Raw genomic sequence first — 17,684 nt, forward strand, 5'->3', positions numbered from 1 at the left:
TTATTCATACGTGAATACAAATCCCGTTTCTTCAAATCGGCGCTCAATGACGTCATCAAATTTTTCGTTCAGGGCAACTGTTATCCAGTTCTTCCAATCCCCAACCTCACCTGAAATAGCACATGAAGTCCAAAGGTAAGTAATATACGATAGTCAGTGATACATGATTACCTCCCTAAGTACGTCATTCGTGAGGTCCACTTCAATGTAACTCACTATAGTGTTTGGCGGCTGTGACAACGGTACCAAACCACCGGAACTGTATGAACAGAGACCAGGACGTCCTCGAGTAACTACACGGATGCAGGGCAGGTATCCTGTTAACCTTGCCCTTAAACGTTTTGAAAATGCTATTATGCTTGCTCATAATCCCTCATTCGTCACCACTCGCCCCTTTCCGTAAACTCCAAGCTATTCGGCTTGTCCCGGAATAACATGAGTTGGTCACGAATGATAATCCCTTTCGACAAGAAGAATGCAAGAGCACGTTCGTTGTTTGGACCCGAAGGCATAAGGCTCTAGAGACAGGAAATTAACCTACTACAACCCACGTATGTCTCAAAACAAGAAACATCATTAGTACTTACTACTTAGACCCTTTCTATCCTCGTTCTTAATGTAACGTACGAGGGACACGTATAAAACAATGACAAACCGGGCCAAAGGCCAATCTCACCTTTTTCTATACATTCCTTGGTGACCTTCCTTCCAGACGTAGGACGGATTACCGGTATGCTGCTTGACTTCAGTGTCTGCCGTCCTCATCTTCTTAAAGCTGCACGCTTCTGCAATTTGCTCACATAGTTCATCACTGACAGACAATCCAAGGAACTCGGCAACCGTTCTGATGTTTTTAACAGGATCCTAAAATCAACCAAATAAGGGTTATCATCCCGAAAAAATGTTATAGAAATATAGAATTATGGATAGTCCAGTACACTAAAGATAAACGTACGTTTAAATACCAAATAAGCGCCATTACAGTTACCTAAAGATTTATAATCATATACCCAAGGAACTAATGATATACCTTCCATATATCACCAGATTGATAAACGAGAAATGCAAACTAACGAAAGACTCGCCAATTTTCTCAAACCCTGTGACAGCAGTACAATACATTTGGCAGGCATACGGATTTAGGCACTTATGTTTCATGGTATTTCAAATAAGCAAAAAAATTGATGATCGATGTTGCTACACTTGATAAGGGTGTTATAGGCAATATCACACGCATCATATCAATGAACACCTCAACAGATGACATGCACATGGCGCAGTTATCTGCGACTTTCGAGTTTATTAAACGTATCCTGCTGAACGTCATCAATTATTGTGATGCACCACCAGTGTTTACATTCAAATCTTCAAACCGTGTACCCAGCAAGCCATTATGACAAGGTATCTAGGTCAACTACAAACCTTTTTCAAGTTTTCATAAAACAACGTTAACATTGGCAAGTCCGGGTTGTCCTGTTTCACTTGCAGCCAATCCTTCACGTAGTCGACATAATCACCAGATATCACTGAAACATGGAAGGCATTATATATGGCATGTATGTATGTATCCGGATGTGTCGATGAAAATAATGGCACAGGGGAAGCAACGATCTGACACAGCAACATTTCAAGCCAACATTCAGGTCGGAGCATGTGGCTTACATGACATCAGCTTCTGACAGCGTGTAAATACCTATTCAGACACACCGTAATAAATCAGAGCATCTGAACCCACATTCACGCAGTTGCACTTCAGGGCATCTGAACCTACATTCTAACAGAGGCACTTCAGTCCACCTGAGCCTACATTGTAAAAGTAGCACTTCAGGGCATCTGAACCTACATTCTAACAGAGGCACTTCAGTCCACCTGAACCTACATTGTAAAAGTAACACTTCAGGACATCTGAACCTACATTCTAACAGGAGCACTTCAGGACATCTGAACCTACATTCTAACAGTAGCACTTCATGACATCTGAACCTACATTCTAACAGGAGCACTTCAGGACATCTGAACCTACATTCTAACAGTAGCACTTCAGGGCATCTGAACCTACATTCTAACAGAGGCACTTCAGTCCACCTGAACCTACATTGTAAAAGTAACACTTCAGGACATCTGAACCTATATTCTAACAGGAGCACTTCAGGGCATCTGAACCTACATTCACACAGCAGCACTTCATGACATCTGAACCTACATTCTAACAGTAGCACTTCAGGGCATCTGAACCTTCATTCACACAGCAGCACTTCATGACATCTGAACCTACATTCTAACAGTAGCACTTCAGGGCATCTGAACCTACATTCACACAGCAGCACTTCATGACATCTGAACCTACATTCTAACAGTAGCACTTCAGGACATCTGAACCTACATTCTAACAGTAGCACTTCATGACATCTGAACCTACATTCTAACAGTAGCACTTCATGACATCTGAACCTACATTCTAACAGGAGCACTTCAGGGCATCTGAACCTACATTCACACAGCAGCACTTCATGACATCTGAACCTACATTCTAACAGGAGCACTTCAGGACATCTGAACCTACATTCTAACAGTAGCACTTCAGGGCATCTGAACCTACATTCACACAGCAGCACTTCATGACATCTGAACCTACATTCTAACAGGAGCACTTCAGGACATCTGAACCTACATTCTAACAGTAGCACTTCAGGGCATCTGAACCTACATTCTAACAGGAGCACTTCATGGCAATCTGAACCTAAATTTTAACAGGAGCACTTCAGGACATCTGAACCTACATTCTAACGGTGGCACTTCTGGACATCTGAACCTACATTCTAACGGTAGCACTTCTGGACATCTGAACCTACATTCTAACAGTAGCACTTCAGGACATCTGAAGCTACATTCTAACAGGAGCACTTCAGGACATCTGAACCTACATTCTAACAGTAGCACTTCAGGACATCTGAACCTACATTCTAACAGTAGCACTTCAGGCATCTGAACCTACATTCTAACAGTAGCACTTCATGACATCTGAACCTACATTCTAACAGGAGCACTTCAGGACATCTGAACCTACATTCTAACAGTAGCACTTCAGGACATCTGAACCTACATTCTAACAGGAGCACTTCAGGGCATCTGAACCTACATTCTAACAGGAGCACTTCAGGGCAATCTGAACCTAAATTTTAACAGGAGCACTTCAGGACATCTGAACCTACATTCTAACGGTAGCACTTCTGGACATCTGAACCTACATTCTAACGGTAGCACTTCTGGACATCTGAACCTATATTCTAACAGGAGCACTTCAGGACATCTGAACCTACATTCTAACGGTAGCACTTCTGGACATCTGAACCTACATTCTAACAGGAGCACTTCAAGACATCTGAACCTACATTCCAACAGGAGCACTTCAGGACATCTGAGCCTACATTCTAACAGGAGCACTTCAGGACATCTGAACCTACATTCTAACGGTAGCACTTCTGGACATCTGAACCTATATTCTAACAGTAGCACTTCAGGACATCTGAACCTACATTCTAACAGGAGCACTTCATGACATCTGAACCTACATTCTAACATTAGCACTTCAGGACATCTGAACCTACATTCTAACAGGAGCACCTCAGGGCATCTGAACCTACAGTCTAACAGTAGCACTTCAGGACATCTGAACCTACATTCTAACAGGAGCACTTCAGGACATCTGAACCTACATTCTAACAGGAGCACTTCAGGACATCTGAACCTACATTCTAACAGGAGCACTTCAGGACATAATATGAAGCTACATTTATAACAGGAGCACTTCAGGGCATCTGAACCTACATTCTAAAAGTAGCCCGTCAGGACATCTGAACCTACATTCTAACAGGAGCACTTTAGGGCATTCAGGCGTCAGACACGGGACCTCACATAGTCTAAAACCGAAATCACAGACGCCACAGACACACTTCATCCTCACGGAGACAGAACGTGTGTCAACTTTTATCTGATGAACTTGGAAAATGACAGAAGGTATATCCTGACCCCAGCATCTGGTTTCTCACTTGGACTCTCTTTTTGTTGTTAATTAAATATAGCAATTATGCCTTCAGATTAATATAAACAGGTAAATGTATGGTTATAAACTCATTATACCACCCCACTATGTTATGATCATGAGGCTTGGTATGACGTATCAGCATCACTCACCTTTTCCTTCCAGAAACAGATCCAGAAATTCTGAATACGTCCCGTCAAACCTACCGCTCACTTTTAGTCCGTTGAGATGGTTATAATAGGATACGCTAACATCTTTGGGATTTCGCATGATGAAGATTGTTTTTATTTTCTTCTCCACCAGCTTCTCGGGCAGATGACGGAAATATAGATGGGAATTTATAACTCTCGGGGAGGGGAGTTCATCAGCCCGCTCAAGCTTCGGCATCCCCAACATGGCGATTTCCTTAGCCTTCTTGTTGTACTCAGAGTTACCGGCCCTGATCATGGAGACGATTTCCCACAACCAATGGGTACCTGAAGGGATCGAAATAGACAATTACTTATAATGTAAGTGAGTGGGTGAATTGGGGTATACATCTGTTTGAATGGTATTGTGTCTAGACCAGCATGATCTACACAACACAAACCAGGTTAGGTTATAATAGGTGAGGTGAGGTGAAATTGGGTTTAACGTCGTGCTTGAGAATATTTCGCTCATATGACGACGTGCATGGGTGTGTATGTGTATGTGCGGCTGCTTGTACTAGCCCAGACTTAAGCTGATTTTATAGTGCTAGCTCACTGAGATACCATGCCCCAGTGAAGCATGAATACCCCACTCAGACACATTATACTGACTCCGAGCCGACCCGTCCTTGTTGTACCCATTAATGCCGAGCGCCAGGCAGGGACAAACAAGTACCATATATTTTAACGTCTTTTGGTATGACGCGGTCGGGGATCGAACCCGCGACCTTCCGCTCTCCGGGCGGACGCGTTAAGCGGAGCGTTCTCTTTTTGCCTGCAGGTATTGTTTGTGGATTAAAATCAGTGGACCGTAGTAATCCTTATAACAATGGTGATTAAATCTATGGTCTATATTAGAAATGCATATATGCCAGCAAATAAGCATGAACATTTCGTTTGTTTCACATAACACCCGCCAATACAATAAATACACGAATATGAATCATTTGACAAATATGGTGACATTTTTAACTTTACTAATATTGCATGTGACATCAACAAATACACAATCTTTCTTACAGCATCTCCGGTGGACAGTTTGGTTTCTTCTTGATTTTACTCTGAACTGATAACCATTGAATACTGAACTCTGGCCACCCCAGGAATTGGGAACAAATTGAATACGTGCCTCTGCCATTGTAGAATGACTTGTCGTAAACTAAAATTGCTGTTTCTTAACCCCCATGCATCATGTCATATTTGATTACTTTAAATGACTGACTTCACTAATCATTATGAACTGTGTTTAGTGAACTCCACTTACTCGAACAGACTATAAGTTTGCAAGCTATGGACTGAATCCTATTCCGCTTATAACCAATTAAAGTGCAGGCAAGAAGAGAATACACCTGTTTAGCATGGGTTCTTACCACATTTGGGATTTGCTGCAATCAAGAAGTCATCGACCCTAAGTTCAAATTTCTGAACTTTTCGGATCATTTCCATGTCATCCTCAGGGGTTGTAACAATCGCCCGGAGAAGACCGTCATTTTTGTAGAAGGACCATCCATGGCCATTCTCATTCCGGTAGTCCAGAACCTCGGGAGTTCTATGAAGCATCACAGGTTGGGCTTGATTTAACGCTGTTTTGAATGTTATGACGGTTTGTATTCATTGGTGCGAGGAGCCTGCTTAGTGCTACTTACAAAATCACCATTTTGCCCACAAACCAAGGATCAATATTATGTCGAAACTCATGGATTCTAGCCCTCGCAAGGGACGCAACAATGTCCATTTAGTTGAGTGACAGTCGCATTTAGATGAATGATATCAACACTAAAAGCGAAAGACAAGTTGCTGTTGTTTTAATTTCTCTTAAATTCAACGATTACGTTCCTGTGGTTAACATCATACACACGTACACTCGTGACCATGTCGCCTCATTTAGACTGACTTACTGACTAAGTTTGGTTTTACGCCGGTTTTAGCAATATTCCTGCAACATCACGGCGGGGGTCACCAGAGCCTCATTTAGAAACAAGATGGCTACGGACAAAGCACTGCACTGACAGAGAATAATGAGGGAAACAAGTACTTACCCCTGACCTTCCATATTGATCAGCGATCAACGCTTGTAACTGACGTTCTTGAACACACAACCGTGTACGCTTCGCGTAAAAAACAAAGCGACTTTGTTACGAAACTGAAGAAGTATTCATCCCAACCAATATACCAGTTCCATGTTTATAAGCAGCACTGTTCGTGTCGACTGTGTAAGTGTTGATTCTAGGGGAGCAGGGCAAGGACAGCTCTACACGAGGATGTTGAGGCAAGATCCACGGGAGGATGTGTCATATTCACAGAAGTCAGTATACTCGTTGCGTCCCTTGGGCCCAAACAAAACCTGTCTAAATATAGATAGTAGAAAAACCTATTGTGTTGGAAAATCAGAGGTATATAACGAAATTTTAATAGCTCTAGATTTCATTTAAAACCGCGTTCGGTTTTAAATGAAATTTAGAGCTATTATAATTTCGTTATATACGTCTGATTTTCCAACGCAGTAGGTTTATCTCCTAACTACCAGGACATTATTATGAACAATTTTAGTTGGAACTCTTTCTTTGGTTACGAGTCAATACGTGAAGTGGCCTCGTATTCCAATCTCAAGTGGCATCGCCCGAAACGGGGTGATTGGTGGAAAACCGTCAATAACTAACAAACTCCAGATTCAGTGATAACAAATAACGTTTGTTTTTTCCAATGCATTAATCACCAATCATTAACTGATAAGTTGGAAAACATGTATCAAATAAGTTTTAAAAGCTTGGTTCACATTTGAAAATTCCACCGTAGACCCTTTCCCCACCAGAATAAATGGCAGCAACCTCATGGCCTTGACCTTTTCTCGGATGTCATTCTTTACATTTACGTGCAAATTTGGAAAGATGCGACAGGAGAGCCTCTGACAGTTTGCGCAATGTTAACCTGATTGTATGACTGAGATAGTCTTTGATATCTAATTACTGGTACTGGTACAAAATTTAAGAGTAGATGCGCTTTTGCTGTAATGAGAAGTCCGTATTTAGATACTGTTGAATTTTGCGCCCTGTCAACTTGAGGATTTCACGCACTTCTACTTCTGCGTGCTACAGAAGAGTCACTTTGGTGACTATTACACACTCATGTGTGCACTTTGTGCTCAAATTCGATTCTACGGATATTATTATTTACATTTTGGAAAGTGTTTTGTGACCTAGAGGCTTCAAAGTGTAGTGATTCAAATTGAATCGGATTCGCTGGCATGTTCGCGAGTCTGTTGACAAAGAGCCAGATTTGTGGTGATATTTCCGAAAGGATGGAACAGGACATGAGGGTGTACCTCTGGCATAAACACGGTAAGGTCATTAATTATACTTTAATAGACTACTTTAGATCAAGCAGTGTAATGGATAAGAGGGATCATGACTAAGCTCAGTCATTTTTTCAACGATATTATATTTTTAGAAAAAATATGTTGGGCTAAACAGAACGTTTTGCAGATTCTGTAATTGTGTTTTAAATTTCTCAAAAATATATCATTTTGTTTGAATTGATAACCCAACTGTTTATTTAATGTGGACGGAAGGCATTAACATTTCTTCGGCGTTCAATGTTAATGCATCCTCCGTTACCGGATCAAGATCAGTGGCGATATCGTTGAAAGCTGATAGTAAATTTAATAAGGAAACTATGTAGCAGTCTATTGCTTCATCTTTTTTGACATAACATAGAATCAACGTCAACATATTTTTCTTGCTGAATGTTTATTCGGAAAGCAGACGATGTTTTGATCTTGTTCGACTGAATATTTGTTTCCATGCCGTAATGTATCGATGCATCGGTAGGCTGTTTGGTGTCCGCCATGTTGGTGGGCAGACAATAATAGTGCATTACCGTAAACCATGTATAATGGCGCACGGAAAATCAGAGACCTGTATAACATGATTATATACCTCTGAATGACTTTAATTAACCAATCACAATCCAGTGTTTACTGAAGTCGTGGTAGAATGTGGTTTGTGGAAGGCCAGTAAACACTGAATAATTTCCCCACGCTATATCCATAGGAGTGAGTGGTGAATGTGATCAAATGTTACGCCGGGAAATATTAATTGCTTCAAACATCAGTTAAGAAGATGCGACAAAAAACGAACTCTCCAGTGGAATATTTCCAATGTGTCAGCGACCCACGTTAACTGTTCACATAAGCTACACTATTGTCATAGAAAGACGCCGTAATTTATGACGGTACAACCTTGCTTCTGATCTAAACAAAAAGGCGCAGATAGACTGTGTTGTCTATAACCCCAATGCACTTCCTGGCATATCACCACGTGTTTGTGTTTCACATCAAAATTGTACCTGAACTGAGTGGGTGAATTTACGAATTTTCGCCAGTCGCGAGTATGCCACAGAGGTATATGTGACACGAGTGTGATTTGGCCATGAGATATAAACATACAATACACATAAACGTAATGCACCTTGTCTTCATTAGCTTCACAAGATACTCGTCCCAGATTTTGTCCTATGCTCGTTATCGTTGTGACAATGGCAGGTGCGATATAAACCTACAATATATATAAACGTAATGCACCTTGCTTATGTACATTATCAATGTGCCCCTTGGCAGGTGAGACATAAACATACAATATATATAAACGTAATGCACCTTGCTTATGTACATTATCAGTGTGACCCTTGGCAGGTGAGATATAAACATACAATATAGATAAAGGTAATGCACCTTGCCTCTATTAGCTTCACTGATACTCGTCCCAGATTTTGTCCTATGCACGTCATCAGTGTGACTCCTGGTAGGTGAGATATAAACATACAATATACATAAACGTAATGCACCTTGCTTCTATTAGTTTCACAGATACTCGTCCTAGATTGTGTCCTATGCACGTCATCAGTGTGACTCCTGGTAGGTGAGACATAAACATACAATATACAAAAACGTAATGCACCTTGCTTCTATTAGTTTCACAGATACTCGTTCCGGGTTTTGTCCTATGCACGTTATGAATGTGACCCTTGGTAGGTGAGATATATACATACGATATACATAAACGTAATGCACCTTGCTTCTATTAGTTTCACAGATACTCGTTCCGGATTTTGTCCTATGCACGTTATGAATGTGACCCTTGGTAGGTGAGATATATATATACAATATACATAAACGTCATGCGCCTTGCTTCTATTAGCTTCACAGATACTCGTCCCAGATTTGGTGCTATGCACATTATCAGTGTGACCCATGGGAGGTGAGATATAAACATACAATATACATAAACGTAATGCACCTTGTTTCTGTTAGCTTCACTGATACTCGTTCCAGATTTTGTCCAGATGCACGCTATGAACGTGATCCCCAGATAGTGTAAAATAGTGGAACGTGGCAACTAGTCTGTGAAATATTCAGTTTTCAATAACATGTATCATCGTAAATTATTTGTCAGTTTCCTCCATGTTAATAGTAGTACCACTTATATTAAGGAAACTGACAAAGTTAAACAAATAATTTATGACATACACCGTCATAAATTTTTTTTTAAACTTTGTCAGTTTCCTCCGCGTTAATATAATGGTTATGGGAAGACCTTTCTTCTGATTATGGAAATATTTGTTTTCTCTCTATATCTTTTTATACCAAGGTGACTTAAGACCGCAGAAAAGATTGCCGCCAACGACTCGTTCTGATGTTCTAATAAATGTCAACCAACGTATTTGTGAAACTCAAATACCGCTAAATACATTGTAAATATACACTTCCATACTATAAATATCGCATATGATTTGTTAACGCTTATAATTCCTCTCTAAATTATAAGTTCGGGTTCCCCTACTTTTAAAGAGTGCACTTCCCTCAGTTATTTGTCAAGTAAATAGTAAAAAGTCGGATAACGGTTCATGGCACAACACACACACAAAAAGTCAGTCCTCCATGAAGTTCGAATTCTGGAAAGGCAGTTAGAAGTTGGAGAAACATGAATACATGACACGTTTTATGGATAACAACTTCTTTTTTTTTGCGTTATACGACGTTTCATACCAAACATAATCTATCTATCTATCTGTCTATCTGTCTGTCTGTCTGTCTGTCTGTCTGTCTGTCTTTGCACTGCCTCAGCATTCACCTGGGGCGGTGGGGTAGCCTAGTGGTTAAAGCGTCCGCTCGTCACGCTGAAGACCCGGGTTTGATTCCCCGCATGGGTACAGTGTGTGAAGCCTATTTGTGGTGTCCCCCCGCGGTGATATTGCTGTAATATTGCTAAAGGCGGCGATGAACTAAACTCACTCACTCACTCACTCAGCATTCACCTGATGAAGGAGCAAGAATTAGCTCTGAAATGTCGTATAAAGCATAAACATCACTTATCCATGAAACGTGTCATGTATTAAGTCATCCATCTCGTAACAACATTGATAGATTCTTCCTAACTTTGCAGTGTCAGCAAAATAATTTGAAAGGATCAGAGGTAAAACTCTGTGGTTCGACATGAACATACAACATAGATATAAATATTCATAAATATATCCTGGATGATATTTGGCATTCAGTGTCCACAACCCCATGATCACCATATAACGGTTATTCATACGTGAATACAATGCCCGTTCCTTCAAATCGGCGCTCAATGACGTCATCAAATTTTTCGTTCTGGGCAACTGTTATCCAGTTCTTCCAATCGCCAACTTCACCTGAAACAACACATAAATGTATATGTTCAAAGGTGAGTAATAAAATTTAAGGTCAGTAAGTAACACATGTCTAGCTCCTTAAGTACGACCATCATGAGTAATTCCTGAAGAAAGTAAAACAGATGCATTCTGTAATTTGTGAGTGTCACAAACCTTCGTGTGAACATTGCCTCTTAGGTTACCCTCAGATCAAGTAATTATATTGTGTGCAAACTATACTGAACATCAGTTTGATCTATACATCCACATGTTCTCATGAGCCCTTCGGTAAGATATGTATGCTTGCATCCTTAAATATCTATAGATGTAACAATTCTAACCCACGTGTGTCTCACATCAAGTAACATCATACTTTGACCTACTATGAACAACGTGTGTCTCACAACAAGTAACAGTATTAGTACTTAGACATACTCTAACCCACGTGTCTTGATTTGATGTATGAAGGAACACAATGACAAACAGGTCTAAAGGCCAATCTCACCTTTCCTGTACAGTCCTTGGTGACCTTCCTTCCAGACGTCGGACTGATTTCTGTTGTGGTCCTTGACCTCAGTGTTTGCGGCCTTCTACCTCTTAAAGCCGCACGCTCCTGCTATTTGCAGACAGAATTCATCACTGACACACACTCCAAGGAACTCGGCAACCGTTCTGATGTTCTTAACAGGATCCTACAATCAACCTAATAAGAGTTGACATCCCGATCAAAGGTTGTCTAGAGAACTTACCCTTCCGCTACATGCAGTGCCCGAATCAAACCCGATCAAAGGTTGTATAGAGAACCTACCCTTCCGCTACATGCAGTACCACTGTCGTTGGAGAAATACAGAATTATGGACAGTCCAGTATACCAAAAGTAAACGTATGTGTAATTACCAAATAAGCACCAGTACAGTTAACTAAAGATATATGAGGATATATAAGGAACTAATGATATACCTTCCAAATATAACCAGATTGTTAAACGGCAAATGCAAACTAACAACACACTTTCCCCTTTTCTCAAACCCAGTGACAGCAGCACGTCACATTGGCAGACAAACGAAAATATGTACTCATGTTATATAAATGATCAACAAATTGATGGTCGATGTTGATGCCCTGATACGGCAACATCACACGCATCACAGTCATCAATGTGCAGCACAGATGACATGCACAGGACGTAGGTATTTGTACATTTCAAGTTTATTTGGAAGCTCCAGCTGATCGTCATCAATTACTGAGATGGATCACCGTTGTTTACATTCAACTCTTCAAAACGTGTACCCACCAAGCCATTCTGCATTTGACTACATGTATCTTGTAAGGCCTCTAGGTCAGCTACAAACCTTTTTAAAGTTTTCATAAAACAATGTCAACATTGGCAAGTCCGGGTTGTCCTGTTTCACTTGCAGCCAATCCTTCACATAGTCGGCATAATCACCACAACTTACTGAAACAGTGGAAGGAATTTTGTATAACATGCGGCACAGTTGACACAACGATGAAATAGCGCAGCATTGACACAACGATGAAATAGCGCAGCATTTCAAGCCAACATTCAGGTCGGAGCATGTAGCTCACATGACATCAGCTTCTGACAGCGTGTAAATACCCATTCAGACACACCGTAACAGATCAGAGCATCTGAACCCATATTCATATAGTAGCACTGCGGGACATCTGAACCCATATTCATATAGTAGCACTGCAGGACATCTGAACCTACATTCACACGGGAGCACTTCAGGGCATCTGAACCTACATTCACACGGGAGCACTTCAGGGCATCTGAACCTACATTCACACGGGAGCATTTCAGGGCATCTGAACCTACATTCAAACAGCAGCACTTCAGGGCATCTGAACCTATATTCAAACAGCAGCACTTCAAGGCATCTGAACCTTCATAAATTGTATATCACACGAACGACATTGACATTCTCAGGAGTGCACCGCACATGACATACCATATTACTGTTCTGTTGTTTGTAGAACTGAGTGGAGTGTAGTAGAACACAAAAGCACGTCTGGACATCTGAGCCAACATTCGCAAATCATCATGTGTATGCTTCTAAACCGACTTTCAGGAGGATTAATATCTACATTCAGCCATCGGAACGTCAGAATATTGTACACGTATGAGCACCATATTCAGGTGTTTAGACCTACAGCCCATCAACAACAAGTCAGAACATCTAAACTTTCAGTCAGGCAACATCGTTTAAGTCCATATTTGACAGCATCACGTCACAGAATTTAAACCATGCAGCATGCCAGAACATTGAAACCCGCACTCAGGAAACAGTAGGCCAGAGCATTTAAACTCATTTTCATGGAGCAGCCGTTCAGAGAGTTTTAGCGTGCATTTAGGCACAGCAGATCAGAGCATGCAGACCCACATTCAGACAGCATACGCCAAAGTGTTTATACCCACATTGTAACAACAGTATGTCAAGTCCTTTCAGCCCACATCCAGGAACGATTATGAAAGTGTTGGTACCCGTCTCAGGACTACATCTCAAGTGTACCACATCGGTACATATGATCCTACATACAGGAAGCAGTGCGTCAGAGCATTCAATTATTCAGTTAGACTTTCAGTTCGACTTTACAGCCCCACTGAACATTTATGAAGCAACGTGTCAAAGCATTTGAACCAGCAATCATCCAGCGGCTCACCAGAACGTTCAAGCCCTCATCTCGAATTCAGCTCGTCGCAGCATTAGATATTCACTTTCAGAAAGTGCATCATCATCTCTGAGCGTTTGAACCAAACATTCTGGCAGCGCAGCACGTAAGAGCATTCCACCCAATATTCAGGCCGACTTAAACCAACAGATACATTACCTTACATAGTCTAAAACCAACAGACACTTTACCTTACATGACCTAAAACCAACAGACACATTACCACACATAGTCTAAAACCAACAGACACAGGACCTCACATAGTATAAAACCAACAGACACAGGACCTCACATAGTCTAAAACCAACAGACACAGGACCTCACATAGTCTAAAACCAACAGACACAGGACCTCACATAGTCTAAAACTAAATTCAGACAACACAGAACATACGATGCTACTTCTCTCACTGAAGCAGCGGAACGTCAACACGTATTAAACCCTCATGAAGACAGCAGCACTTAAGGGCGTGAGGAGTAAATATTTTTCCGATGGATTCAGAAGGTGATAGAAGGTCTATCTTGACCCAAGCACCTGCAGCCCCACCCATTATGCCTACAGAGTGAGCATTTCGGGAAACCTACATCTGGTTACCTTCTTTCCGAGATGCCGACATAGAGAACCATGCAGCCTCAATGGAGATGCTATTAGACATGGAATATCAAATCTCGCTTGGATGCAAATGTTTGCATTTAGAACCATAAAACGACTGTGAGAATCATGTTTGGGCGAGTGAGTGCTTTGAAAAGGTCCCACATATTTCCACCTTGTTGAAACCCACGAGGACGGGTATGGTGCAAGCAAACCTATAAACATGGCCGGGTCACAAAGTCCACATATATTTGTGGCATATTAAACGGGACACCGTGAACTGCATTAGGTTTAACTGTTGAAGACAAGGACAATTAAAGTATTATATCTGCTATTTTCTGTAAATGTTAATTAAATATAGCCATTATGTCTTCAGATCAATATAAACATGTAAATATATAGACCGCCATATAGCTGGAATATTGCTGAGTGCGGCGTAAAACTAAACTCACTCACTCACTTTAAATACATGGTGATAAGCATATTATACCACCCTCCTCTGTTATGACCAGGAGGTTTGGTAATAGCATCAGAGTACTCACCTTTTCCTTCCAGAAACAGATCCAGAAACTTGGAATACGTCCCGTCAAACCTAAAACTCGCTTTCATTCCGTTGAGTTGGTTATAACAGGACACGCTGACATCTTTGGGATTTCGCAGGATGAAGATTGTTTTTATATTCTTCTCCACCAGCTTCTCGGGCAGATGACGGAAATATAGATGTGAGTTCAGAAATCTCGGAGCGGGGAGTTCATCAGCCCGCTCAATCTTCGGCATCCCCTGCATGGCGATTTCCTTAGCCTTCTTGTTGTACTCAGAGTTACCGGCCCTGAGCATGGTGACTATTTCCCACAACCAATGGGTACCTGGAGGGATCGGAATAGACAGCATAGTTTGAGTACGTGAGTTTTCTGGTGTATACGCCTGTTTGAATTGTATTTGTTTTGTTTGTTGTATTTTTGTCTGTCTGATCTACACAGTGCACAAATCAGGTAAGAAAATGTTGGATGGGTTCACAATGGATGGGTCATGAGTGTCTAGTCTTATGCAACCACATGCTTACTGCAGAGTTCAAAATCATTCATTCCCACAATTATACAGTACATTACCCAGCTTACCACATTTGGGATATGCTGCAATCAAGATGTCATCATCCCTCAGTTCCAGTTTCTGAACATTTCTGATAATTTCCATGTCATCTTCAGGGGTGGTGTCAATCGTCCGGAGGATGCCGTCATTTTTGTAGAAGGACCATCCATGACCATTCTCATTCCGGTAGTCCAGAATCTCGGGAGTTCTAGAAAGAATCACTGGTTGGGTTTGAATGACGGTTTGGAATCACTTGTGTGAGGAAACTGCTTGGTGCTACTTCCAATAATGACTATTATGCCTTCAAACCAAGCATCAATATTATGGCGAACTTGTGTTTGGACTTCGTGGATTCCAGCCCACGTGGATTCGTGGATTCCATCCCAAGGGATGCAATAATGTCCATTTAGTTGAGTGACAGTCGCATTTAAATATATGATATCAATACAATAGTGAAAGATAAGCCGCTGTTACAATCTGATGGAATGCGCACTTGCCTGCACAGTATGCACCCAGAATAACGAGAGGAACCAGTACTTACCGCTGACCTTCCATTCTGACGCACGTGCGATCAACGCTAGTAACTGACTTTCTTCAACGCACAAATGTGTCCGCCTCGCGTGACTTTGTTACTACCCTGAAGAAGGAATCGCTCCAACAAATGTACCAGTTCCTTGTTAAGAAGCAGGATTGTTCCTGTCGACTGTGTAGGTGTTGGTTCTGGGGGGAGCAGAGACTGGACAGCTGAACCTTGATCCACGGGAAGATGTCTCCCAGCTATTTCAGACAACCCTGACACTCTGTTATCAAGGCTGTTTATACAAGGCATGGATCTGTAAAAGGGTCTGTTATTGAGATAACAAACAAGTTCAGTATATCTGCTGTGCACAGTTGCGTCCCTTGGTTTGGGGAAATGCCCGTTTGCACTGACTATGTCTGCTGGTTTCTCTACGCCATAACAGGTGGGTTTGCCGAGTTGTTCATGTGATCACTCTTTAAGCCAGGTTAATTGCTGCAAGCATCAGTTATGTACATCCGACCCACAATCGACTCCAGGAGAATATTTCCAGTGTGTCAGCGACCCGCGTTTGTTCCCATACGCCACTACCAGAAGTGAATATTTCTCTTGATCACAAGTGCATTTTCTGTATGTTACTCACTGTGGTAAGTAGAGTTATCTTCTCTTGTTCTGATCTCGCAACTTTCAAAGAGTCAACGTTTACTTTATTTGGAGCAATATTCCAGCATCTCAAGCCTCTGGTGTCAGCAACACACAGTTTAGGTACAATCGAGCATGATCAGTTACATCCAAATTTTCACAGCACTGTTATTTTCAGGGGGGACAGTAGACTTGTCTTTGCATGGATATATAGAGCATATCACCCAAGTCTCTACTGATATCAATACTATCAACACGGGGTGATAAAGTTACAAATATTCGAGGCTTGCCGAAGATATTTTTACTTTTATCAGCGAGTGTGAGGTTCTATTTATCATCAAAAAAGACTCTTCATAAGGTTTCAATGAAAAATGTACATCTCTGAACACGGTACTGCCATTAGACTTGTAGTGGAGCGATGTCAGCATTGTGGCTTTATCAAGTTTTTGACGTCATAGGATTGTGAGTCATATAATTGATGTCGTCAGGGCATTGGACAAAATCTACTGTCAAAACGATATCTCCTAGGAGATATCGTTTGATCTCACACAAGCAATATCTCCAGTGGAACACAGTTTTGGATGATAAATTTGTTCACCTTTTCGCTAATTCCTGTTATCAAGACCTCGGTTCGATTCCCTACATGGGTACAATGTGTGAAGTCCATTTCTGGTGTCCCCCGCCGTGATATTGCTGTTATATTGCTAAAAAAACTAAACTCACTCACTGATAACAGTTGACTAAGAAATGTTCCTGGAACAGGATAGTTAAACAGATTCCTTATTCGGGAGAGATTTCGTATGAAAATTAAAAGGGGAAACTTGCATGCCACTGCTTATCAGCTGTTGGGAGTCCTTCCATTTGGCTTCGTGTTCTGCTTATGCATGGTTTTTAGCAGAATATCAGTTTTATAATGTTGCTTTTGATGCTGGCAGACCTAGTTTCCCATTGCTGCTGTTAACAATTACCTTGCCTTTGCATGTTTGTGCGACCGATGATGCATGACAAAATCACGTTTCTGCGAACACCTGGTACCGTCACTATTTTAACAGTGAACCGTTATGATAATGCTTATGGAAATGGTTTTGTTTGCTTTTATTCATCATACCAAAGGGACCACAAACGAAATTTACAACCCTCGTCGCCAAAGGCTTGTTATGACTGTACAATGAATGTCAACCTAATTGTTTGTGTCCTCACATGTACACATATACGTCATCGTGGATCCGAATGTCCAACAAAAATTGAA

At 41.3% G+C, this 17,684-nt stretch overlaps 1 protein-coding gene across 1 annotated transcript; it reads right to left on the reverse strand.

Moving 5' to 3' along the window:
- Nucleotides 1-15,935, reverse strand: LOC124253134 (sulfotransferase 1A1-like). Its single transcript, XM_046686851.1, has 7 exons — nucleotides 15,818-15,935; nucleotides 15,306-15,484; nucleotides 4,195-4,518; nucleotides 1,423-1,526; nucleotides 677-864; nucleotides 217-293; nucleotides 1-110 (listed from the first exon to the last, which is right to left on the reverse strand). Exons 1-7 carry the CDS (start codon nucleotides 15,829-15,831, stop codon nucleotides 1-3), a joined length of 996 nt encoding a protein of 331 aa, XP_046542807.1. The 5' UTR covers nucleotides 15,832-15,935.
- Between the last annotated feature and the right edge of the window lie 1,749 nt (nucleotides 15,936-17,684).

The sequence above is a fragment of the Haliotis rubra genome, unplaced genomic scaffold (genome assembly GCF_003918875.1).
Source record: "Haliotis rubra isolate DU_JTF1 unplaced genomic scaffold, ASM391887v1 Scf532, whole genome shotgun sequence".
Taxonomy (NCBI): Eukaryota; Metazoa; Mollusca; class Gastropoda; order Lepetellida; family Haliotidae; genus Haliotis; species Haliotis rubra.